Source organism: Catharus ustulatus, chromosome 33 (genome assembly GCF_009819885.2).
Source record: "Catharus ustulatus isolate bCatUst1 chromosome 33, bCatUst1.pri.v2, whole genome shotgun sequence".
In the NCBI taxonomy this organism is placed as follows: Eukaryota; Metazoa; Chordata; class Aves; order Passeriformes; family Turdidae; genus Catharus; species Catharus ustulatus.
In genome coordinates this window covers 660,962-687,329 of record NC_046253.1, presented here as the reverse complement: position 1 = coordinate 687,329, position 26,368 = coordinate 660,962, and the positions used below count along the sequence as shown (strand labels likewise).

The following is a 26,368-nucleotide window of genomic DNA, read 5'->3' as shown; positions in this document are numbered from 1 at the left end:
GCGGCGGAGTCCGATCCGGTGACGGCACCGAGTGGGGAACGCGGCGGGGGGAGAACCGCGGTGTCCTGGGGGGGGGGGGGGGGGGGGGTGTCCGCGATAACGGGTCCCAAATATCTGGGGGGAGACCCCAGGTGACCCCGGGGGGGTCCCCGGCCACGCGGGGTCCTGATGGGGGTCCCCGCTCTAGGGGGACACGGGGGTGACCCGGAGGGGGGACACGGGTGTGCGGGGAGGGGGGAGAACGGGACAGGGCAGCTTTGGGGCGGGGGGACTCCCCTGACCCCCCCCCCAGGGATCCCCCCCCCCACTTCGGGATCCCCCCCTCTAAATGTGGAAAAAATGACGCCATCACCCGCCCCGCCGTGACGTCAGCGCGGCGGAGGCCGCGGATTGGCTGCGGCCGGCCCGGCCCGGGGGGGGCTCCGCGCCCACCGCTCACTTTTAAAAGTGGCGGCGGCGCCGGGACGGGACCGGGAGCCACCGACCGAGGGCACCGACCCGACCCGAGGGCACAGACCCGACCCGGGACAGCCCCGAACCCACCCGGGACAACCCCGAAACCGGCGCGACCCGCCCGCCTCGACCCCCAGCGGAGCCTCCGAGACCCCCCCGGGACCCCCGAAATGTCCAACGCGCACTTCAACCGCGGCCCGGCCTACGGGCTCTCGGCGGAGGTGAAGAACAAGGTGAGCGGCACCGAACCGGACCGAACCGAGGGGATCCGGGCGGCTCCGGGCAGGTGCGACCCTCCCGGGGATGGGGAGGGGGCGGCAGCACCGGGGGCGGGCGGGGGTCGCGGCGGGACCCGGCGGGAGTGGGGGCGGGACCCGGCGCTGTCCCTGGTGCTGCCCCGGGAGGGAAGGGACGGACACCGGGACAGGGGGGCGGCACCGGGGTGTCCCCCCCTCCCCTCTCCCCATCCCCGGGGGTCCCAGCGAGCTCCGGTTTACCGGGGAGGGGGAGTCCCGCACCCCCCGGTCCCTCCGGTAAGCGGGAGGTGACGGGCACCGCGTTCCCGGTGGCGATGAGGGAGGGGAGGGGGCGACACCGGCGGAGGGGAGGGGGCGACACCGGGGGGGTCCTACCGGGCACCGGGTGGTTAAGGGTTAACGGGAGTGGGGGTTTCTCGGGATCCCCCCGGTGCCGAGCACCGGGACCCCCTCGGGGCGGGGGTCCGGGGATGGCCACACCGGGGTCACCCCCGTGAGTCCCTCCGGTGCCAGCCCCGTTAAGGATTCACCCCGGGGGGGTTCGGATGGCACCGACCCCCGATCCCGCGGGAGGTGACACCGAATTGAGGCGGGGGGAGGCCACACCGAGACCCCCCCGAGGAGAGGAGGGGGCGACACCGGCACGGAACGGGATCACACCGGGATGTCCACCCCGTGAAGAGTTAACGGGGGGGGCGGTTCGGGTGACCCGGGGGGGGGCGGGAGATGCCGGACACGGCGTGGGGATGGACACAGCGAGGGGGGTCCCGGCCCGTTAAGGGTTAACCGGGGGGGGGATCGGTGGCTCGGGGGGGCCCCGGAGCCCCCCGGCCCCGCCGTGAGCCCTTATAAGGCGGCGGAGCGCGGCGGGCGGGCGGCGGCGGCCCCGGCCCGGGGCTATATATGGACAAAGGTTCGGCCGGCCCGGTCGCCCGAGGCTCCCGGGGGGGTCGGGGCGGGGCTGGGGGGGGGGGGGGTCCGGGCACCCCCGGCCTTCCCGGCTCCCTCCGCCCCTCCCGGGAACGGGGGGAAAACGGGGGGAAGCGGGGATTGGCTGTGCTGAGCGCGGTGGACGCGTCTTGACTGAAGGTGTCCCCAAAGTTCCCTTTGGGGTGTCCCCGAAATTCCCTTTATTGTGTCCCCGAAATTCCCTTTATTGTGTCCCCGAAATCTCTTTATGGTGTCCCTGAAATCTCTTTATCTTGTCCCCAAAGTCCCCTTTGTGGTGTCCCCAAATTCCCTTTGTGGTGTCCCCGAAATTCCCTTTATCGTGTTCCCAAATCTCTTTGTTGTGTCCCCGAAATTCCCTTTGTGGTGTCCCCGAAATCTTTATGGTGTTCTCGAAATTCCCTTTATGGTGTCCCCGAAATTCCCTTTATTGTGTCCCCGAAATTCCCTTCATGGTGTCCCCGAAATCTTTGTGGTGTCCCCAAAATATCTTTGTGGTGTCCCTGAAATCTTTATGGTATCCCTGAAATTCCCTTTGTGGTGTTCCCGAAATTCCCTTTGTGGTGTCCCCAAAATCTCTTTATGGTGTCCCCAAAATCTCTTTATGGTGTCCCCAAAATACCCTTTGTGCTGTCCCCAAAATCTCTTTGTGGTGTCCCTGAAATTCCCTTTTGGTGTCCCCGAAATCTCCTTTATCGAGTCCCCAAAATCCCTTTTATGGTGTCCCCGAAATTCCCTTTGTGGTGTCCCCAAAATCTCCTTTATGGTGTCCCCGAAATTCCCTTTGTGGTGTCCCCCACGTTCTCCATGTCCCCTTTATGGTGTTCCCAAAATTCCCTTCGTGGTGTCCCCGAAATTCCCTTTGTAGTGTCCCCAAAATCTCTTTGTGGTGTCCTCGAAATTCCCTTTATGGTGTCTCCAAAATCCCTTTGTGGTGTCCCCAAAATCTCTTTATGGTATCCCCAAAAACCCTTCATGGTGTCCCCGAAATTCCCTTTATGGTGTCCCCAAAATCCCTTTTATGGGGTCCTCAAAGTCCCTTCATGGTGTCCCTGAAATTCCCTTTAAGATGTCCCCAAAATCTCCTTTATCGTGTCCCCAAAGTCCCTTTATGGTGTCCCCGAAATTCCCTTTGTGGTGTCCCCAAAATCTCCTTTATTGTGTCCCCAAAGTCTCTTTATGATGTCCCCGAAATTCCCTTTATCGAGTCCCCAAAATCTCTTTATGGTGTCCCCCACATTCTCCATGTCCCCCTCCTGTGGCCCCACATCCCCCTGGCAGTGTCCCCGTGTCCCCCTGGTGCTGTCCCATCCCCCCACGGTGTCCCCATGTCCCCAGCGTTGTCCCCAACATCCTCCCTGTCCTGCTGTCCCCCGTGTCCCCTCATGTCCGTGCTGGTGTCCCCCACATTCTCCAGGCCACCGTGTCCCCCCCGGCAGTGTCGCCGTGTCCCCCTGGTGCTGTCCCACCCCCTGACGATGTCCCCGTGTCCCCTTGGTGCTGTCCCCACGCTGTCCCACCCCCTGACGGTGTCCCCGTGTCCCCCTGACGGTGTCCCCGTGCTGTCCCCGCGCTGTCCCATCCCCTGACGGTGTCCCCATGCTGTCCCCGTGCTGTCCCCGTGCTGTCCCCGTGTCCCCCTGACGGTGTCCCCATGGTGTCCCCGCAGCTGGCCCAGAAGTACGACCCCCAGCACGAGCGGGAGCTCCGTGCCTGGATCGAGGGGACCACGGGACGCCGGATCGGGGACAACTTCATGGACGGGCTCAAGGACGGCGTCATCCTCTGCGAGTACGGCCCGTGTGACAACAGCTTGTCCCCTGGGCTGGCCTTGTCACCGCTGTCACCGTCCCCTGAGCCCGGGGGTGGAGTCCGGGATGATCCCCCTGGAACTGAGCGCGGTTTAACCCCTCCCTCACCTGGGCTGAGCTCACCTTGTCCCCAACGCCCTGTCCCCAACACCCTGTCCCCAACACCTGGTTGGATTCTGGGGTCACCTGGGCTGAGCTCACCTTGTCCCCAACGCCCTGTCCCCAACACCCTGTCCCCAACACCTTGTCCCCACTCCTGGCTGGCTTCTGGGGTCACCTGTGCTGCCCTCACCTCTGCTGAGTTCACTTTGTCCCCAACAACTTGTGCCTGTCCCCAACCCCTGGCTGGATTCTGGGGTCACCTGTGCTGAGCTCACCTTGTCCCCAACACCTTGTCCCCAACACCCTGTCCCTGTCCCCAACTCCTGGTTGGATTGCGGGGTCACCCCTGCTCACCTTACCTGTGCTGACCTCACCTTGTCCCCAACACCCTGTGCCCCACTCCTGGCTGGATTCTGGGGTCACCTGTGCTCTCCTCACCTTGTCCCCAACGCCCTGTCCCTGTCCCCAACCCCTGGCTGGATTCTGGGGTCACCTGTCTGTCCTCACTTTGTCCCCAACTCCCTGTCCCCACTCCTGGCTGGATTCTGGGGTCACCCCTGCTGAGCTCACCTTGTCCCCAGCACCCTGTCCCCAACACATTGTCCCCAACACCCTGTGCCACTCCTGCCTGGATTCTGGGGTCACCAGTGCTGCCCTCACCTTGTCCCCAACACCCTGTGCCCCACTCCTGGCTGGATTCTGGGGTCACCTGTGCTGATGTCACCTTGTCCCCAAGATCCTGTGCCTGTCCCCCACTCCTGGTTGGATTGTGGGGTCACCCCTGCTCTCCTCACCTGTCTGCCCTCACCTTGTCCCCAACACCCTGTGCCACTCCTGGTTGGATTCTGGGGTCGCCTGTGCTGAGCTCACCTTGTCCCCAACACCCTGTCCCCAACTCCTGACTGGATTTTGGGGTCACCCCTGCTCTCCTCACCTGTCTGCCCTCACCTGTGCTGCCCTCACCTTGTCCCCAACACCCTGTCCCTGTCCCCAACACCCTGTGCCACTCCTGGCTGGATTCTGGGGTCACCTGTGCTGATCTCACCTTGTCCCCAACACTCTGTCCCTGTCCCCACTCCTAGCTGGATTCTGGGGTCACCTGTGCTGTCCTCACCTTGTCCCCAACACCCTGTCCCTGTGCCACTCCTGTCTGGATTCTGGGGTCACCTCCACTGACCACACCTTGTCCCCAACTCCCTGTGCCACTCCTGGCTGGATTGTGGGGTCACCTGTGCTGAGCTCACCTGTCTGCCCTCACCTGTCTGACCTCACCTTGTCCCCAACACCCTGTGCCTGTCCCCCACTCCTGGTTGGATTCTGGGGTCACCTGGCCTGAGCTCACCTTGTCCCCAACACCCTCTGCCACTCCTGGCTGGATTCTGGGGTCACCCCTGCTCCCCTCACCTGTGCTGATGTCACCTGTCTCCCCAATGCCCTGTCCCTACTCCTGGTTGGATTCTGGGGTCACCCCAGCTCCCCTCACCTGTGTGCCCTCACCTGTGCTGATGCCACCTGTGTCCCCTCACCTGTGCTCCCCCCTCCAGGCTCATCAACAAACTGCAGCCGGGCTCGGTGCCGAAGGTGAACGAACCCGTCCAGAACTGGCACAAGGTGAGGGGGGAAAACTCCAAAAAAAAACGGGAATTTGGGTTTGGGGTGGGGAATTTGGGTTTGGGGAGGGGTCCCGACCCCAAACGTGGCTCTGAACCCCCCTGGGCACAGCTGGAGAACATCGGGAACTTCCTGAGGGCCATCACACGCTACGGGGTGAAGCCCCACGACATCTTCGAGGCCAACGATCTGTTCGAGAACACCAACCACACCCAGGTGCAGTCCACCCTCATCGCCCTCGCCAGCCAGGTCAGCCCCTGGGGGGTGGGATGGGCTCCTGGGGGCTCCTGGGGGGTCCTGAGGGGTCTTGGGGGGTTCTGGGGGGGTCCTGAGGGAGTTCTGGGGGGTCCTGGGGGGTCTTGGGGGGGTTCTGGGGGGTTCTAGGGGGTTCTGGGGGTCCTGGGGGTTCTGGGGGGTCTTTGGGGGATCCTGGGGAGTTCTTGGGTGGGTTCTGAGGGGTCCTGGGGGGACTTGGGGGGTTCTGGGAGGGTCCTGAGGGGTTTCTGGGGAGTTTTGGAGGGGTTCTGGGGGGTTCTAGGGGGTTCTGGGGGGTCCTGAGGGGGTCCTATGTGGGTTCTGGGGGGTCCTGGAGGGATTCTGGGGGGTTCTGGAGGTCCTGAGGGGTTCTGGGAGGGTCCTGAGGAGTTCTTGGGGGTCCTGGGTGGGTTCTGGGGGGTTCTGGGGACTCTGGGGGATCCTGAGGGAGTTCTGGGGGGGTTCTAGGGGGTCCTGGGGAGGGCTTGGGGGTCCTGGGTGGGTCTTGGGGGTCCTGGGGGGTCCTGGGGGGGTCCTAAGGGGTCTTGGGGGGGTTCTGGGGGGTTCTAGGGGGTCCTGGGTGGGTTCTGAGGGGGTTCTGGGGAGTTCTTCGGGGGACTTGGGGGTCCTGGGGGGTCCTGGGGGGAATCTGGAGGGTCTTGGAGGGTCCTGGTGTCCCCTTGGAGGACACAAAGGCACACGCTGCTCCCTCATCTGGGGAAGGGGCTCCTGAGGGGGCATTTGGGGTCTGGGGAGGGTATTTGAAATTTGGGGAGGGTATCTGGGGTCTGGGGAAGGTATTTAGGGTCTGGGGGGATGCATTTGGGGTTTGGGGAAGGGGTTTGGGGATCTGGGGAAGGGATTTGAGGTCTGGGGAGGGTATTTGGGGTCTGAGGAGGGTATTTGAGATTTGGGGAAGGGCATTTAGGGTCTGGGGAGGGTATTTGAAATTTGGGGAGGGTATTTGGGGTCTGGGGAAGTTATTTGGGGTCTGGGGAGGGCATTTGGGATCTGGGGAAGGGGTTTGGAGTCTGGGGAAGGTATTTAGAATCTGGAGAGGGTATTTAGGGTCTGGGGAGGGTATTTGGGGTCTGGGGAAGGTATTTTGGGTTTGGGGAAGGGGTTTGGGATCTGGGGAGGGCATTTAGGGTCTGAGGAGAGGATTTGGGATTTAAGGAAGGGATTTAGGGTCTGGGAAGGTATTTGAGATTTGGGGAGGGTATTTTGGGATCTGAGGAGAGGATTTGGGATTTGAGGAAGGGATTTGGGATTTGGGAAGGGCATTTGGGATTTGGAGGGACCCCGTGAGCCCCCCCCCACCCCCCCCCCTTCTCCTGCAGGCCAAGACAAAGGGGAACAACGTCGGGGGGCTGGGGGTGAAGTACGCCGAGAAGCAGCAGCGGCGCTTCCACCCCGAGAAGCTGCGCGAGGGCAGGAACATCATCGGGCTCCAGGTGACACTGGGGACACCTGGGGACACCTCAGAGGGGCGGTGACAGCGGGCTGGGACGGTGAGTGACGCTGTGGCTGTCCCCAGATGGGCACCAACAAGTTCGCCAGCCAGCAGGGGATGACGGCGTACGGGACACGGCGACACCTGTACGACCCCAAATTGGGGACAGATCAACCCCTGGACCAGGCCACCATCAGCCTCCAGATGGGCACCAACAAGGGAGCCAGCCAGGTGGGGACATGGGGACAGGGACAGGGACAGGGGACAGGGACAGGGGACAGGGGACACAGGGACACCTGTACGACCCCAAATTGGGGACAGATCAACCCCTGGACCAGGCCACCATCAGCCTCCAGATGGGCACCAACAAAGGAGCCAGCCAGGTGGGGACATGGGGACACTGTGGGGACACAGGGACACTGCAGGGGGACAGGGGACAGGCCACCATCAGCCTCCAGATGGGCACCAACAAAGGAGCCAGCCAGGTGGGGACATGGGGACAGGGACAGGGGGACAGGGACATAGCAGGGTGACAGCCAGGTGAGGACAGGGACACTGCAGGGGGACACTGAGGGGACACGGGGACACTGCAGGGGGACAGGGGACAGGGACACTGAGGGGACACAGGGGACACCTGTACGACCCCAAACTGGGGACAGATCAACCCCTGGACCAGGCCACCATCAGCCTCCAGATGGGCACCAACAAAGGAGCCAGCCAGGTGGGGACATGGGGACAGGGACAGGGGACAGGGACACTGAGGGGACACAGGGACACTGTGGGGACACGAGGACACTGCAGGGACAGGGACACTGAGGGGACACAGGGACACCTGTACGACCCCAAATTGGGGACAGATCAACCCCTGGACCAGGCCACCATCAGCCTCCAGATGGGCACCAACAAAGGAGCCAGCCAGGTGGGGACATGGGGACACTGTGGGGACACAGGGACACTGCAGGGTGACAGCCAGGTGGGGACAGGGACAATGCAGGGGGACAGGGACACTGTGGAGACACGGGGACAGTGCCACTGCAGGGGGATGTGGGGACACTGCCACCCTCTGGGGACACAGGGACAGGGACACTGCAGGGGGACAGCCAGGTGGGGACAGGGACACTGAGGGGACACGGGGACACTGCAGGGGGACAGCCAGGTGGGGACAGTGACAATGACACTGCAGGGGGACGTGGGGACACTGCCACCTTCTGGGGACACAGGGACATGGGGAGAGATGGCACCAGGGCACTTTGATGTCCTGGATTAGGGGGACAAAGGGACTTCGGGGACAAAGTGACCCCTCGGGGTGGCCGTGGTCACTTTGGGGACACCCAAAGCTGGCTCCTCATGCCCAGAGGGGACAAGGGGACTGGAAGCAGGAATTAAAGACACCTTGGGGACAAAGTGACCTGGAGCAGCCACTAAAGGCACTTTGGGGACAAAGTGACATGAAGCAGGGACTAAACATGTGGGACCTTGGGGACAAAGGGACTGCAAGCAGGGACTAAAGATGTGGCACTCTGGGGACAAAGGGACCTGAAGCAGGGACTAAAGACACTTTGGGGACAAAGGGACCTGAAGCAGCCACTAAAGGTGTGAGACCTTGGGGACAAAGGGACCTGAAGCAGGGATTAAAGACACTTTGGGGACAAAGTGACCTGGAACAGGCACTAAACATGTGGGACCTTGGGGACAAAAGGATTGCAAGCAGGCACTAAAGACACTTTGGAGACTCTCCCCAATCAGTGATGACAGCCCCAGGGGAAAAAGGGACCTGAAACGGGCACTAAGCCACTTTGGGGACAAAGGGACTGCAAGCAGGGATTAAAGGTGTGGCACCTTGGGGACAAAGGGACCTGAACCAGCCACTAAAGACCCTTTGGGGACTCTGGCCAGTCAGTGATGACAGCCCCAGGGGGACAAAGTGACCTGAAGCGGGCACTAAAGCCATTTTTGGGGACAAAGTGATATGAAGCAGGGACTAAAGTTGTGGCACCTTGGGGACAAAGTGACCCGAACCATCCACTAAAGCCATTTTTGGGACTCTCCCCAGTCAGTGATGACAGCCCCAGGGGGACAAAGTGACCTGAAACGGGCACTAAAGCCATTTTTGGGACTCTCCCCAGGCCGGGATGACAGCCCCAGGGGGACAAAGGAACTGGAAGCAGGGACTAAAGTGTGGCACCTTGGGGACAAAGGGACCTGAAGCAGGGATTAAAGACACTTAGGGGGACAAAGTGACCTGAACCATCCACTAAAGGCATTTTTGGGACTCTCCCCAGGCCGGGATGACAGCCCCAGGGGGACAAAGTGACCTGAAGCAGGGACTAAAGTTGTGGCACCTTGGGGACAAGGGGACTGGAAACAGGAATTAAAGGCACTTTGGGGACAAAGGGAACTGAAGCGGGCACTAAACGTGTGGGACCTTGGGGACAAAGGGACTGGAAGCAGGGACTAAAGGGACCTTGGGGACACCCAAAGCCTGCTCCTCATGCCCAGAGGGGACAAGGGGACTGGAAGCAGGAATTAAAGACACCTTGGGGACAAAGTGACCTGGAGCAGCCACTAAAGGCACTTTGGGGACAAAGTGACATGAAGCAGGGACTAAACATGTGGGACCTTGGGGACAAAGGGACTGCAAGCAGGGACTAAAGGTGTGGCACTCTGGGGACAAAGGGACCTGAAGCGGGGACTAAAGGGACTTTGGGGACTCTGCCCAAGCGGGGATGACAACCCCAGGGGAACAAAGGGACCTGAAGCAGGGACTAAAAGTGTGGCACCTTGGGGACAAAGGGACCTGAACCAGCCACTAAAGACCCTTTGGGGACTCTGCCCAGTCAGTGATGACAACCCCAGGGGGACAAAGGGACCTGAAGCAGGGACTAAAGTTGTGGGACCTTGGGGACAAAGTGACCTGAAGCAGGCACTAAAGGGACCTTGGGGACTCCCAAATCCAGCTCCTCATGCCCAGAGGGACAAAGGGACTGTAGGCAGGGACTAAAGGTGTGGCACCTAGGGGACAAAAGGACAGGAAGCAGGAATTAAAGACACTTTGGGGACAAAGTGAGGTGAAGCAGGGATTAAAGGTGTGGCACCTTGGGGACAAAGTGACCTGAACTAGTCACTAAAGACCCTTTGGGGACACCCCCCCAGGCCGGGATGACAGCCCCAGGGGGACAAAGGGACTGGAAATGGGGACTAAAGACACTTTGGGGACAAAGTGACCTGGAGCAGGCACTAAACGTGTGGGACCTTGGTGACAAAGGGACCTGAAGCGGGCACTAAAGACACTTTGGGGACTCCACCCAGGTGGGGATGACAACCCCAGAGGGGGACAAAGGGACCTGAAGCGGGCACTAAAGCTGTGGGACCTTGGGGACAAAGGGACCTGAAGCAGGGATTAAAGATGTGGGACCTTGGGGACAAAGTGACCAGAACCACCCACTAAAGGCAGTTTTGGGATTCTCCCCAGTCAGTGATGACAGCCCCAGAGGGACAAAGTGACCAGAACCAGCCACTAAAGCCACTTTGGGGACCCCACCCCGGCCGGGATGACAACCCCAGAGGGGACAAAGGGACTGGAAATGGGGACTAAAGAGACCTTGGGGACAAAGTGACCTGGGACTAAAGGGACCTTGGGGACAAAGTGACGTGAAGCAGGGACTGAAAGTGTGGGACCTTGGGACAAAGGGACCTGAAGCGGGCACTAAAGCCCCTTTTGGGACTCTCCCCAGGCCGGGATGACAGCGCCAGGGGACAAAGTGACCTGGAATGGGCACTAAAGGCATTTTTGGGGACAAAGGGACTGCAAGCAGGGATTAAAGGTGTGGCACCTTGGGGACAAAGTGACCTGAAGCAGGCACTAAAGCCCCTTTTGGGACTCTCCCCAGGCCGGGATGACAGCCCCGGGCACCAAGCGGCAGATCTTCGAGCCGGCGCTGGGCATGGAGCACTGTGACACCATGACCATCGGGCTGCAGATGGGCAGCAACAAGGGCGCGTCCCAGCAGGGCATGACGGTGTACGGGCTGCCCCGGCAGGTCTACGACCCCAAGTACTGCGGGGGCCCCGAGCTCTTCGGCCACGACGCCTTCGACGGCCACGACGGCCTCTACAACTCGCAGTAGCCGCCGGGCACCGCGGCCGCTTGCACCCCCAACACCGCTCGTCACCGGCCTCACCGCGGAGCTGGCACCGGGGAGGGGACACCGGCACCGGGGAGGGGACTCCGGCACCGGGGAGGGGACACCGGCACCGGGATCGGCCCGGGGATTGATCCTGGAGGAGGGGTTTGGCCTCTCCTGGGGGGGAAAAGTTTTGGGGTTGATTCTGGGATTGATTCTGGGAGGGGAAAGATCCTGGGATTGATTCTGGAGGAGGGATCCCACCCCCAGGAGAGGAAAAAATCCTGGGATCGATCCTGGGATTGATCCTGAGTGGGGAAAGATCCTGGGATCGATCCTGGGATTGATCCTGACAGGGAAATGATCCTGGGATCGATGCTGGGATTTATCCTGACAGGGAAATGATCCTGGGATTGATGCTGGGATTCATCCTGGGGTTGATCCTGAGAGGGAAAAAATCCTGGGATTGATTCTGGGATTGATCCTGAGAGGGAAACGATCCTGGGATTTGATCCTGGAATTGATTCTGGGATTGATCCTGAGAGGGGAAAGAGGATATCCTGAGATTGACCCTGGGATCGATTCTGAGATCGATTCTGAGGGGGAAAAAATCCTGGGATCGATCCTGGGATCGATCCTGGGAGGGGAAAGATCCTGGGGTCGATCCTGGGATTGATCCTGAGAGGGAAACGATCCTGGGATCGATCCTGGGATTGATTCTGGAGCAGGGATCCTGTCCCCAGGAGAGGAAAAAGTCCTGGGATTGACCCTGGGATTGATCCAGAGGGGGAAACGATCCTGAGATCGACCCTGGCATTGATCCTGAAGGAGAAATGATCCGGAATTGACCCTGGGATCGATCCTGGGATTGATCCTGAGAGGGAAACGATTCTGGGATTGATTCTGGGATTGATCCTGAGAGGGAAACGATTCTGGGATTGATTCTGGGATTGATCCTGAGAGGGAAACGATTCTGGGATTGATCCTGGGAGGGGAAAGATCCTGGGATTGATCCTGGAATTGATTCTGGGATTGATCCTGAGAGGGAAAAGATCCTGGGATCCATCCTGAGATTGATTCTGGGATTGATCCTGAGAGGGAAAAAATCCTGGGATTGATCCTGGAATTGATTCTGGGATTGATCCTGAGAGGGGAAAGATCCTGAGATTGATTCTGGGATCGATCCTGGGATTGATCCTGGAGGAGGGGTTCAGCCTCCCCGGGGGGGAAAAAGTCCTGGGATTGATCCTGGAATTGATTCTGGGATTGATCCTGAGAGGGAAACGATCCTGGGATTGATTCTGGGATCGATCCTGGGATTGTCCTGGAGGAGAGATCCAGCCCCCAGGGGAGGAAACAATCCTGGGATTGATCCTGGGATTGATCCTGGGGCGGGGATCCAGGATCCAGCCCCCAGGACAGGGAACAATGTTGGGATTGATTCTGGGATTGATCCTGGGGTGGGAATCCAGGATCCAGCCCCCAGGACAGGGAACAATGTTGGGATTGATTCTGGGATTGATCCTGGGGTGGAGATCTGGGATCCAGCCCCCAGGGAAGGGAAAACCCCCAGGATCTCCCCGGGATCAGCCCCGGGGTCGGTACCAGCCCCGGGGGGGTTCGGCCCCCGCCACGTGTGAAGCCACCGAGGCACAATAAAAGCCACACGCAAAAGGTGACGCTGCTGTGATGGGGTTGGGGACACTCAGGGGACACCAGAGAGGTGGCAGGGACAAGGGACACCAGCACGGGGCGTTTATTGTGGGGCAGCTCTGCCAAAATGTGTCACCTGTCCCGCTGTCCCCACGGGGACAAGGACGAGTGTGAGGTCCAGAAATGTCACCCCACATCGGGTCCTGGGGGTGTCACCAGGTTCTAGAGAGTGTCACCAGGTCCTGGAGGGTGTCACCAGGTTCTGGAGGGTGTCACCAGGTCCTGGGAGGTGTCACCAGGTTCTAGTGGGTGTCACCGGGTTCTGGAAGGTGTCACCAGGGTCTGGGGGGTGTCACTTTGTCCTGGAAAGTGTCACCAGGGTCTGGGGGGTGTCACTTTGTCCTGGAGAGTGTCACCAGGGTCTGGGGGGTGTCACCAGGTCCTGGGGGGTGTCACCAGGTTCTAGTGGGTGTCACTTTGTCCTGGGGGGTGTCACCGGGTCCCGGGGGCTGTTGTCACCCCCCCAGGGCTCTGGGGACAGGGCAGTGTCCCCTCCCCGGCTGTCACTGGTTGGCGGCTTCGCAGGCGTCGATCCAATCGCTGTAAACGTCCACGGGCTCCGACAGGTCTGGGGGCGCCGTTAAGGCTCCGACACCGATTTTGGGGCGGGGGGAGGGTCCCGGTGGGGTCACGGGGGGTGGGTCCCGGTAAGGATACAGGTGATGGGGGTCTGGAACTCCTCCAGGCACACGGTGCACGAGATCACCCCGGTGTTCCGGGCACGGTCCCTGCGGGGGAACGAGAGGGTCGGGACCCCCCCCCCGGGCTCTGCCCCGAACCCACCGGGACCCCCCCGGGGCTCTGCCCCGAACCCACCGGGACCGTCCCGTGCCTGGACCCCGCCCCGCGGCCGTGACACCGCTCCCGGCTCACCCCCTCCCGTGTCCCCCCTCTCCGCTTCCTCCCCGGTTTCCTCCGCCGCCCTTTCCGCGCTGCCGCCATCCCCGCGTCCCGCCCCCGGTGTCCCCCCGGTGTCCCCCCGGTGCCCCCCGCTCACATCTTGACGTCGCAGGACTTCTCGTGGTTGCAGAAGGGACACGTGAACTGCGTCTCCAGCGTCCCCGTCATCTTCTTCTTGGGCGGCGGCTTCCGCTTCGACTTGCGGCGGCCCATGGCGGCCGCACCGGAGCCGAGAAGCGGGAACGGCCTCGGGAACGGGAACGACACCGGGATCGGCCCCGGGAGCCGCCTCGGAGCGGCCCCGACGCGCTCCGGGACGTGCCGGGGGCGGCTCGACCCCTCCGGGACCCTCCCGGTCCCTCCCGGTTCCTCCCGGTCGCTCCCGGTTCCTCACGCCGCGCTCCCGCCGCGTTCCCGGAAGTGCCGCCCCTCCGCCCTCAGCCAATCAGCAGCGGGAACAGCGCGCTCTGCCCCACGTGACCATCAAACGCCCCGCTCATTGGTTGATACACACAGCGCTCCCGCCAATCAACAGCGGGAACAGTGCGCTTTGCTCCACGTGACTCGCAAGTGCCCCGCTGATTGGTTGATACACACAGCCAATCAGTAACGGGGACATAAATTACCGCGGACTGTCCCGCCCACTAAGTGATTGACGTTAATTCCAGCCAATCAGCAGCGATAGAGGCGTGGTCAGTGCCTCAGGCTCCGCCCCCCGCGGTTTTGGGGCGAATCGCGGCGATTTCGGGTCCGTCAATGGCGGCGGCGCCGTTCAAAGCGTTTATTGGGGTCGTTGGTCACGGGCGGGGGTCGCAGTGCCCCCCCAGCTGTCCCCAATGTCCCCTGCGGTCATTGCTCAGTGTCCGGTCCCCCAAGGGGTCAAAGGTCGCAGGATGTCCCCAAAACCAGTGGTCCCAGTGTCCCCCAAGGGGTCAAAGGTCGTGGAGTGTCCCCAAAGCGAGTGGTCCCAGTGTCCCCAAAAGGGGTCAGAGGTCTCAAGTGTCCTCCAGTGAAGGGGTCCCAGTTGTCCCCAATGTCCCCATCTGTCCCCAGTGTCCCCAGGGATGGGATCTCAGTGTCCCCAGTGTCCCCGGGGAAGGGATCCCAGTGTCCCCAGCTGTCCCCAGCTGTCCCCAGTGTCCCCAGGGAAGGGGTCCCAGTGTCCCCAGCTATCCCCAGCTGTCCCCAGTGTCCCCAGGGAAAGGGATCCCAGTGTCCCCAGTGTCCCCAGCTGTCCCCAATGAATGTCCCCTGAGGGATTCAGAGATCAGGGGATGTCCCCAGCTGTCCCCAGGGATGGAGTCCCACCTGTCCCCAGTGTCCCTAGCTGCCCCCAGCTGTCCCCAGTGTCCCCAGCTGTCCCCAGTATCCCCAACTGTCCCCAGCTGACCCCAATATCCCCCAGGGAAGGGATCCCAGCTGTCCCCAGGGGAAGGGGTCCCAGCATCCCCAGCTGCCCCCCAGCTGCCCCCAGTGTCCCCAGCTGTCCCCAGTGTCCCCAGGGGAAGAGGTCTCAGTGTCCCCACCTGTCCCCCACCTGTCCCCAGTGTCCCCAGTGTCCCCAGGGGAAGGAGTCCCAGTGCCCCCACCTGTCCCACACCTGTCCCCCAGCTGTCCCCAGTGTCCCCACGCACTCAGGGGTGCCGGGGTGGCAGCGTGACGCGGTGCAGGACGCGGCCGGTGGCCTCCAGGAAGGTGACAGTGACAGCGCCGGGCTCCAGGCGCAGGTGGGCGAAGCCGCCGGGGCTCGCGGGGCTCCCGAAGAAGAAGCGAAGGGACCCGGGCGGCACCGAGCGCTCGTGGGGCCGCGAGTCCTCCATGAAATTCCCGGCGCCGCTCAGGATGTAACCGACGCCACCCTCCTCCAGGTACTGCGGGGACAGAGGGGACACAGGTGGGGACAGGTGAGACACTGCTGGGGACATGGGGACACAGCTCAGGATGTAAGCGACGCCACCCTCCTCCAGGTACTGCGGGGACATGGGGTGAGAGGGGACATGGGGACAGGTGAGACACAGCTGGGGACACAGCTCAGGATGTACGCGACACCTCCCTCCTCCAGGTACTGCGGGGACAGGGGGACACAGCTGGGGACAGGTGAGACACAGCTGGGGACAGGTGAGACACAGCTGGAGACATGGGGACACAGCTCAGGATGTAAGCGACGCCTCCCTCCTCCAGGTACTGTGGGGGGACATGGGGACACAGGTGGGGACACTTGGGGACGGGGGGACACACCGGGAACACACCTGGGGGACAGAGCTGAAGGGACACACCTGGGGACACACCTGGGGACACGCCTGGGGACACGGGGACACACCTGGGGACACACCTGGTTGCCTGGACAGGATTTAGGGGGTCCCTGCACACCTGGACACTCCACACTTTGGGGACAATTTGGGACAGAGTTTGGGATTTTCCCCACACACCTGGGCAGGGAATTTTTGGGGACACCGTTACAGTGCCACTTTTGGGACAGAATTTGGAGCTTTTCCTGCACACCTGAGCAGGGAAATTTTGGGAACACCATTTCAATGCCACCTTTGTGACACAACTCAGCGCTCTCCCCACACACCCCACACTTTGGAGACAATTTGGGACAGAATTCTGAACATTCCCCGCACACCTGGGCAGGGAAATTTTGGGAACACCTTTAGGGCAGAGTTTGGGACTTTCCCAACACACCTGAGCAAGGAAATTTTGGGGACAATTTGGGACAGAATTCGGGACTTTCCCTACACACCTGGGCAGGGAAACTTTGGGGACACCTTTGGGACAGAATTCGGAGCTTTCCCAACACACCTGAGCAGGGAATTTTTGGGGACATCATTTCAGTGCCACGTTTGTGACAGAACTTGGAGCTTTCCCTGCACACCTGGGCAGAGAAATTTTGGGGACACCTTTGTGACAGAGTTCGGGGCTTTCCCCTCACACCTGGACACCCCACACTTTGGTGACAATTTAGGACAGGGTTTGGGACTTTCCTCGCACACCTGAGCAGGGAAATTTTGGGGACACCATTTCAGTGCCACCTTTGGGACAGAATTTGGGGCTTTCCCCGCACACCTGGACAGGGAAATTTTGGGAACACCTTTAGGGCAGAGTTTGGGACTTTCCTCCCACACCTGAGCAGGGAAACTTTGGGGACACCTTTGGGGCAGAATTCAGGGACACCTTTGGGACAGAATTTGGGACTTTCCCTGCACACCTGAGCAGGGAAATTTTGAGGACAATTTGGGACAGAATTCGGGACTTTCCCCGCACACCTGAACAGGGAAACTTTGGGGACACCATTTCAGTGCCACCTTTAGGACAGAATTCAGAGCTCTCCCCGCACACCCCACACTTTGGAGACAATTTGGGACAGAATTCTGAACATTCCCCGCACACCTGGGCAGGGAAATTTTGGGAACACCTTTAGGGCAGAGTTTGGGACTTTCCCAACACACCTGAGCAAGGAAATTTTGGGGACAATTTGGGACAGAATTCGGAGCTTTCCCTGCACACCTGAACACTCCACATTTTGGGGACACTTTTGGGACAGGGTTTGGGGCTTTCCCTGCACACCTGAGCATGGAATTTTTGGGGACATCATTTCAGTGCCACCTTTGGGACAGAATTCGGGGCTTTCCCTGCACACCTGAGCATGGAAACTTTAGGGACACCATTCCTTTAGGGACACCATTCCAGTTCCACCTTTGTGACACAACTCAGCGCTCTCCCCGCACACCCCACACTTTGGGGACAATTTGGGACAGAATTTGGGGCTTTCCCCGCACACCTGAGCAAGGAAATTTTGGGGACACCTCTGGGACAGAATTCAGAGCTTTCCCTGCACACCTGAGCACTCCACATTTTGGGGACACTTTTGGGACAGAGTTTGGGACTTTCCCTACACACCTGGAAAGGGAAACTTTGGGAACACCTTTAGGGCAGAGTTTGGGGACACCTTTGGGACAGAACTCGGGGCTTTCCCTGCACACCTGGACACACCAAACTTTGGGGACAATTTGGGACAGAATTCAGAGCTATCCCTACACACCTGAGCAGGGAAACTTTGGGGACACCTTTGGGACAGAACTCGGGGCTTTCCCAACACACCTGAACAGGGAAATTTTCTGGACACCTTTAGGGCAGAGTTTGGGACTTTCCCAACACACCTGAGCAGGGAAACTTTGGGGACACTTTTGGGACAGAATTCAGAGCTTTCCCTGCACACCTGAACACCCCACACTTTGGGGACACCTCTGGGACAGAATTTGAAGCTTTCCCAACACACCTGAGCAGGGAATTTTTGGGGACATCATTTCAGTGCCACCTTTGGGGCAGAACTCGGGGCTTTCCCTGCACACCTGAACACTCCACACTTTGTGGACAATTTGAGGCAGAGTTTGGGACTTTCCCCGCACACCTGAGCAGAGAAATTTTGGGGACACCGTTTCGGTGCCACCTTTAGGACAGAATTCAGGGCTTTCCCCTCACACCTGGGCAGAGAAATTTTGGGAACACCTTTAGGGCAGAGTTTGGGACTTTCCCCGCACACCTGAGCAGGGAAATTTTGGGAACACCTTTAGGACAGAATTCAGAGCTTTCCCTGCACACCTGAACACTCTACATTTTGGGGACACTTTTAGGACAGGGTTTGGGACTTTCCCAACACACCTGAGCATGGAATTTTTGGGGACACCATTTCAGTGCCACCTTTGGGACAGAATTTGGAGCTTTCCCTGCACACCTGGACACTCCACATTTTGGGGACACCTTTAGGGCAGAGTTTGGGACTTTCCCTGCACACCTGAGCAGGGAAACTTTGGGGACAATTTGGGACAGAATTCAGGGACACCTTTGGGACAGAATTTGGAACTTTCCCTGCACACCTGAGCAGGGAATTTTTGGGGACACCATTTCAGTGCCACCTTTAGGACAGAATTCGAGGCTTTCCCTGCACACCTGAGCAAGGAATTTTTGGGGACAATTTGGGACAGAATTCTAAACTTTCCCCGCACACCTGAACAGGGAAATTTTGGGGACACCTTTAGGGCAGAGTTTGGGACTTTCCCTGCACACCTGAGCATGGAATTTTTGGGGACACCGTTTCAGTGCCACCTTCAGGACACAATTTGCGACTCTCCCCGCACACCCCACACTTGGGTGACAATTCGTGACCCACCCCCGCGTTTCCCCCTCCCCTCCCCGCCCACCCTCACCTGCAGGTTGTGGTCGTGGCCGCACAGGTAAGCCGTGACCCGGTGGCGCCGCAGCAGCGGCCGCAGCAGCCGCAGCAGGCACGGGGTGGGGCCGTGCTTGGCCACTGACCACACCGGGTAGTGTCCGGCCACCAGCACGAAACTGTCCCCGGCCGCCGCCTCCAGCTGTGCCCGCAGCCAGGCCAGGTGAGCCCCGGCGGCCACCGCGTCCCGGGGACCCTCGGGGATGTCGCCGAGGCCGAAATCATCGGAGTGGCCGCAGAGCAGAACCGTGTCCAGCACCAGGAGCCGCGCGGAGGAGTTGGAGCCGGGGATGTGCAGGCGGAGGGTGTAGTAGGGGTGGGGGAAGTGCCTGTGGGGACGTTTGGGGACGTTTGGGGACACGGTGGGGACACCCTGAGGGGGTTTGGGGACAGTCTGGGGACACCCTGAGGGGGTTTGGAGACAGTCTGGGGACACCCTGAGGGGTCTTGGGGACAATCTGGGGACACCCTGAGGGGGTTTGGGGACACTTTGAGGGGGTTTGAGGACAATCTGACAGTCTGGGGACACCCTGAGGGGGCCTGGGGACACCCTGAAGGAGTTTGGGGACACCCTGACGGGCCTTGGGGACAATCCGGGGACACCCTGAGGGGCTTGGGGACACTCTGAGGGGGTTTGGGACACCTTGAGGTGGCCTGGGGACAGTCTGGGGACACCCTGAGAGGGCTTGGGGACACCATGGGGACACCCTGAGGTGGCCTGGGGACACCCTGAGGGGCTTGGGGACACCCCGAGGTGGTCTGGGGACAATCTGGGGACACCCTGAGAGGGCTTGGGGACACCATGGGGACACTCTGAGGTGGCCTGGGGACACCCTGAGGGAGTTTGGGGACACCCTGAGAGGCTTGGGGACAATCTGGGGACACCCTGAGGGGGTTTGGGGACAGTCTGACAGTCTGGGGACACCCTGAGGGGGTTTGGGGACACCCTGAGAGGCTTGGGGACAATCCGGGGACACCCTGAGGGGGTTTGGGACACCTTGAGGTGGCCTGGGGACAGTCTGGGGACACCCTGAGAGGGCTTGGGGACACCATGGGGACACCCTGAGGTGGCCTGGGGACACCCTGAGGGAGTTTGGGGACACCCTGAGAGGCTTGGGGACAATCTGGGGACACCCTGAGGGGGTTTGGGGACACTCTGAGGGGCTTCGGGACGGTCTGGGGACACCCTGAGAGGCTTGGGGACACCCTGAGGAGCTTGGGGACAATCTGGGGACACCCTGAGAGGGCTTGGGGACACCATGGGGACACCCTGAAGGGCCTTGGGGACACCCTGAGGGGCTTGGGGACAATCTGGGGACACCCTGAGGGGGTTTGGGGACAGTCTGACAGTCTGGGGACACCCTGAGGGGGTTTGGGGACACCTTGAGGGGCTTGGGGACAGTTTGACAGTCTGGGGACACCCTGAGGGAGTTTGGGGACAATCTGGGGACACCATGAGGGAGTTTGGGGACACCCTGAGGGGCTTGGGGACAATCTGGGAACAGTCTGACAGTCTGGGGACACCATGAGGAGGCTTGGGGACACCCTGAGGGGGTTTGGGGACACCCTGACGGGCCTTGGGGACAATCCAGGGACACCCTGAGGGGGTTTGGGACACCTTGAGGTGGCCTGGGGACAGTCTGGGGACACCCTGAGAGGGCTTGGGGACACCATGGGGACACCCTGAGGTGGCCTGGGGACACCCTGAGGGAGTTTGGGGACACCCTGAGAGGCTTGGGGACAATCTGGGGACACCCTGAGGGGGTTTGGGGACAGTCTGACAGTCTGGGGACACCCTGAGGGGGTTTGGGGACACCTTGAGGGGCTTGGGGACAGTCTGACAATCTGGGGACACCCTGAGGGAGTTTGGGGACAATCTGGGGACACCATGAGGAGGCTTGGGGACAATGTGGGGACACCCTGAGGGAGTTTGGGGACACCCTGAGAGGACTTGGGGACAATCTGGGAACAGTCTGACAGTCTGGGGACACCATGAGGAGGCTTGGGGACACCCTGAGGGGGTTTGGGGACACCCTGAGGGGCTTGGGGACAATCTGGGGACACCCTCAGGGGCTTGGGGACACCCTCAGGGGGCCTGGTGACAATCTGGGGACACCCTGAGGACACTTGGGGACAATCTGGGGACACCATGAGGGGCTTGAGGACAATCTGGGGACATCCCAGCGCCACACCCGGGGTGTGGCAGGGGTGGGGGAAGTGCCTGAGGGACGTGAGGGCACTTGGGGACACGGTGAGGACATGTGGGGACATGCCAGGCAGGGCTGGGGACACCCTGAGAGGGCTTGGGGACACCATGGGGACACCATGAGGAGGCTTGGGGACATCCTGGGGGGCTTGGGGACACCCTGAGGGGTCTTGGGGACAATCTGGGGACACGTTTGGGGACATCCCCGGGGGAGCCTTGTGGGATGGAGGAGGGGGCTTGGGGACACTCGAGGACACTCGAGGACACTCGGTGACACTCGGGGACACTCGAGGACATTTGGGGACACTCGGGGACACTCGAGGACACTCGGGGACACTTGGGGACACTCGGGTGACACTTGGGGACACTTGGGGACACTTGGTGACACTTGGGGACACTTGGGGACCCTCGGTGACACTCGGGGACACTCGGGGACACTTGGGGACACTTGAGAACACTTGAGGACCCTCGGTGACACTTGGGGACCCTCGGTGACACTTGGGGACACTCGGGGACCCTCGGTGACACTTGGGGACCCTCGGTGACACTTGGGGACACTTGGGGACAACCTGGGGACACTCGGTGACACTCAAGGACCCTCGGTGACACTCGGTGACACTCGGTGACATTACCAGCGCGGCGAGTGGCGGCTGTAGCGCAGCTGCGCGGTGACATTCCCGGCGTGGTCGTGGTTCCCGGCCATCACGTACCAGGGGACACCGCGGAGCCCCGGCGACACGAACACGCGCTCGAAGGTGTCCTGGGGACATTGGTGACATTGGTGACATTTGGTGACATCGGTGACACTGAGCATTAACCCCTCCCCGCCCGGATTTCGGGGTTACCTGGAAGCGCGGGTCCCACTCGTCGCGCACCCCCTCGTAGTAGAAATTGTCCCCAAGTGCCAGCACGAAGTCGCCTCCCCGCTCCGAGGCCACCTGGCCCATGGTGGCCGCCGTGGCCACCTGGCGGGGGGTGACAAAGGGCGGGTCCGGGACCCCTCCCCAGTCCCCCAGGGCCAGGAAGGTCAGAGCGCCCCCGGGGTCACCCCCCGATGTCACCGATGTCACCAGGGCCAGCGCGGTGAGGCACAGCAGGGCTGGCATCTGCGGAGGGGACAGCAGGGGACATGAGGGGACAGCAGGGGACAGCAGGGCTGGCATCTGCGGAGGGGACAGCAGGGGACATGGAGGGGACAGCAGGGGACAGCAGGGCTGGCATCTGCGGAGGGGACAGCAGGGGACATGAGGGGACAGCAGGGGACAGCAGGGCTGGCATCTGGGGAGGGGACAGCAGGGGACGTTGGGGACAGCAGGGGACATGAGGGGACACTGAGGGACACGGGGGGACACGGGAGGGACATGAGGGGACAGCAGGGGACATTGGGGGGACATGGGGGGACATTGGGGGACATGAGGGGACATTGGGGGACATGAGGGGACATGGGGGGACATGAGGGGACAGCAGGGCTGGCATCTGGGGAGGGGACATTGGGGACATTGGGGACATGGGGACATGAGGGGACACGGAGGGGACATGAAGGGGACAGCAGGGGACATGAGGGGACATTGGGGGGGACATGGGGGGACAGCAGGGGACATGAGGGGACATTGGGGGGACATTGGGGGACATGGGGGGACACAGAGGGGACACGGGGGGGACATTGGGGACACGGGGGGGACATGAGGGGACATTGGGGACATGAAGGGACATGTCCCTGTCCCCGTGCCCTCCCCGTCCCTGTCCCTGTCCCCTCAGGGGGGGTCAGCAGTGCCACCCCCTCCCCTCCCCCCACCCGGTGTCACTCACCGTCCCCTCGTGTCCCCTCGTGTCCCCTCGCTGTCCCCTCGTGTCCCCTCGTGTCCCCCCCGTGTCCCCCCGGTGTCACTCACCGTCCCCTCGCTGTCCCCTCGCTGTCCCCTCGTGTCCCCTCGTGTCCCCTCGCTGTCCCCCCGTGTCCCCCCGGTGTCACTCACCGTCCCCTCGTGTCCCCTCGTGTCCCCTCGCTGTCCCCCCGTGTCCCCCCGGTGTCACTCACCGTCCCCTCGCTGTCCCCTCGCTGTCCCCTCGTGTCCCCTCGTGTCCCCTCGCTGTCCCCCGTGTCCCCCCGGTGTCACTCACCGTCCCCTCGTGTCCCCTCGTGTCCCCTCGCTGTCCCCTCGCTGTCCCCCCGTGTCCCCCCGGTGTCACTCACCGTCCCCTCGCTGTCCCCTCGCTGTCCCCTCGCTGTCCCCCCCCCCTCGGCCACCCGGGCCCTTTATGGCCACAAAAGGGGAAGCGGGGTCGCCACCCCCCCCTGTCCCCCCCCGGGCCAGCTGTCACCTGACAGCCGCGGGGACACTGGGAGCGGGGGAGGGAACTGGGAGCACTGGGGGAGGGAACTGGGAGCACTGGGAGAGCGGGGGGAGGGAACTGGGAGCACTGGGAGCACTGGGAGAGGGAACTGGGAGCACTGGGAGAGCGGGGGGAGGGAACTGGGAGCACTGGGGGAGGGAACTGGGAGCACTGGGAGAGCGGGGGGAGGGAACTGGGAGCACTGGGAGCACTGGGGGAGGGAACTGGGAGCACTGGGAGCACTGGGAGAGGGAACTGGGAGCACTGGGAGCACTGGGGGAGGGAACTGGGAGCACTGGGAGAGCGGGGGGAGGGAACTGGGAGCACTGGGAGGGGGGAATCGGGCTACTGGGAGCACTGGGAATACTGGGACAGGGGAGGAGGGGACACTGGGAGCACTGGGAGCACTGGGGGAGGGAACTGGGAGCACTGGGAGCGGGGGGGAGGGAACTGGGAGCACTGGGAGAGTGGGGGGAGGGAACTGGGAGCACTGGGAGGAAGGCAATGGCCGGGTACTGGGAGTACTGGGAGCACTAGGAGCACTGGAAATACCGGGAGAAGGGAGGGCAGGTTACTGGGAGCACTGGAGGAGGGCACTGGGAGCACTGGGAGCACTGGGACAGGGGAGGAAGGGACACTGGGAGCACTGGGAATACTGGGAGAGGTGGGGCGGGCTACTGGGAGCACTGGGAGAGCGGGGGCAGGGAACTGGGAGCACTGGGGGGGGGGGAGGGAACTGGGAGCACTGGGAGCACTGGGAGCACTGGGAGTACTGGGAATACTGGGAGAGGGGAGGGAGGGCTACTGGGAGAACTGGGAGAAGGGAGGGCAGGCTACTGGGAGCACTGGGAGAGGTGGGGGCGGGCAACTGGGAGCACTGGGAGGAAGGGAAAGGCCGGCTACTGGGAGCACTGGGAGCACTGGGAATACTGGAAATACTGGGAGAGGGGAGGGCAGGCTACTGGGAGCACTGGGAGAGCTGGAGGAGGGCACTGGGAGCACTGGGAGCACTGGGAGAGGGAACTGGGAGCACTGGGAGGGGAGAATCGAGCTACTGTGAATACTGGAAATACTGGGAGAAGGGAGGGAGGGCTACTGGGAGCACTGGGAGAAGGGAGGGCAGGTTACTGGGAGCACTGGGAATACTGGGAGAGGGGGAATTGGGCTACTGGGAGCACTGGGAGCACTGGGAATACTGGGAGAGGGGGGGTCGGGCTACTGGGAGCACTGGGAGAGGGAGGGGCGGGTAACTGGGGGAACTGGGAACTGGGAACTGGGAACTGGAAATCATCTGGAAATTCCCGAAATTCCCGAAATTCCCCGAATCCGCTCGAGCCGCGGGACCGAGGGGCGGGGACACGGCCCGGGGGGGGCGGGAGACCCCAAAATCAACCCCAAATCCCCCCAAAAATCACCCCCAGACCCAAAAATCACCCCCAGACCCCCAAAAATCACCCCAAAATCACCCCCAGACCCCAAAATCAACCCCAGACCCCCCAAAAATCACCCCCAGACCCCAAAATCACCCCAAAATCTTCCTCAGATCGCCCCTCAGACTCCAAAAATCCCCCCCAGACCCCCCAAAATCACCCCCAGACCCCAAAATCTCCCCTTGTCCCCCTCAAATCCCCTCCAGGACCACAAAATTCCCCCCAGACCCCCCAAATCCCCCTCAGATCCACCCCAGACCCCCCAAAATCCCACCCCAGACCCCCTAAATCCCCTCCAGGTTCTCCCCAGAACCCATAAATCTCCTCCAGACCCCCCAAAATCCCCCTCAAATCCACCCCAGACCCCCAAAATCACACCCAAATCCCCCCCCGGACCCCCCAAAATCCACCAGACCCCAAAATTTCCCCCCAGACCCCCCAAAATCCCCCCCAAATCCTTCTCAGATCGCCCCCCAGACTCCATAAATCCCCCCTAGACCCCCTAAATCCCCCCCAGACTCCGAAAAATCCCCTCAGATCCCCCCCAGACCCACAAAATCCTCCACAAGGCCCCCCAAAATCACCCCCAGACTCCCCCAAATCACCCCCAGACCCCAAAATCACCCCCAGAACCCCCAAAATCCCCCCCAAATCTTCCTCAGATCGCCCCTCAGACTCCATAAATCCCCCCTAGACCCCCAAAATCTCCCTCAGATTCCACCCAGACCCCCGAAAATTCCCCCAGATCCCACCCAAATCACCCCCAGACCCCATAAATCTCCCCCAGACCCCCCAAGTTCCCCCTAAATCAACCCCCAGACCCCCAAAATCCCCTTCAAATCCCCCCAGACCCCCATAAATTCCCCAGACCCCCCATAAATCCCTCTCAGATCCCCTCCAGACCCCCAAAAATCACCCCCAGACCCCCAAAATCCCCCCGGACCCCCCCAGACCCCCCCAAATCCCCCCCAAATCCTTCTCAGATCGCCCCCCAGACTCCATAAATGCCCCCAGACCCCCCAAAAAATCCCCCCCAGACTCGGAAAAATCCCCTCAGATCCCCCCCAGACCCACAAAATCCTCCACAAGACCCCCCAAATCAGCCCCAGACCCCCAAAATCTCCCTCAGATTCCACCCAGACCCCCTAAATCCCCCCCAGACCCCCAAAATCCCCCCCAGACCCCCCAAATCCCCCTCAGATCCCCCAAAATTCCCCATAAATTCCGCCCAGACCACCCCAAAATTCCCCTCAAATCACCCCCAGACCCCGAAAATTCTCCCAGACCCCCCCAAAATCCCCCTCAAATCCACCCTCAGACCCCAAAATCACCCCCAGACCCCCAAAATCCCCCTCAGATCTCCCCCAGACCCCCCAAAATCCCCCCGTACCCCCCTCAAATGACCCCCAGACCCCCAAAATCCCCCCCAGACCCTCCCAAAATCTCATTCCAGACCCCGAAAATTGCCCCCAGACTCCCCAAAATCCCCCCCAGACCCCCCCAAATCCTCCTCAGATCCCCCTAACCCCCCCCAAATCCCA

General features: G+C 61.6%; 3 protein-coding genes across 4 annotated transcripts; 1 reads left to right on the top strand and 2 right to left on the bottom strand.

Annotated features, from left to right (window-relative positions):
- The first annotated feature begins 549 nt into the window (after nt 1-549).
- On the top strand, nt 550-11,250 carry CNN1 (calponin 1). Its single transcript, XM_033083772.2, has 7 exons — nt 550-686; nt 3,328-3,449; nt 5,116-5,182; nt 5,294-5,431; nt 6,778-6,891; nt 6,975-7,121; nt 10,781-11,250. The coding sequence occupies exons 1-7, from the start codon at nt 624-626 to the stop codon at nt 11,015-11,017; spliced, it is 888 nt and encodes a 295-aa protein (XP_032939663.1). The 5' UTR covers nt 550-623; the 3' UTR covers nt 11,018-11,250.
- Nucleotides 11,251-12,943: 1,693 nt separating this feature from the next.
- Nucleotides 12,944-14,040, bottom strand: ELOF1 (elongation factor 1 homolog). Its single transcript, XM_033083775.2, has 3 exons — nt 13,725-14,040; nt 13,385-13,455; nt 12,944-13,295 (listed from the first exon to the last, which is right to left on the bottom strand). Exons 1-3 carry the CDS (start codon nt 13,838-13,840, stop codon nt 13,231-13,233), a joined length of 252 nt encoding a protein of 83 aa, XP_032939666.1. The 5' UTR covers nt 13,841-14,040; the 3' UTR covers nt 12,944-13,230.
- A 1,183-nt stretch (nt 14,041-15,223) lies between these two features.
- ACP5 (acid phosphatase 5, tartrate resistant) lies at nt 15,224-23,380 on the bottom strand. 2 transcript variants are annotated; one of them, XM_033083781.1, is made up of 5 exons: nt 23,258-23,380; nt 21,909-22,169; nt 21,696-21,823; nt 18,835-19,186; nt 15,224-15,498 (listed from the first exon to the last, which is right to left on the bottom strand). In XM_033083781.1, the coding sequence occupies exons 2-5, from the start codon at nt 22,167-22,169 to the stop codon at nt 15,262-15,264; spliced, it is 978 nt and encodes a 325-aa protein (XP_032939672.1). In that variant the 5' UTR covers nt 23,258-23,380; the 3' UTR covers nt 15,224-15,261. The 2 variants fall into 2 exon arrangements, with proteins under 2 accessions (XP_032939672.1, XP_032939673.1); XM_033083782.1 differs by lacking the exon at nt 23,258-23,380 and adding an exon at nt 23,185-23,215.
- Nucleotides 23,381-26,368: the final 2,988 nt, after the last annotated feature.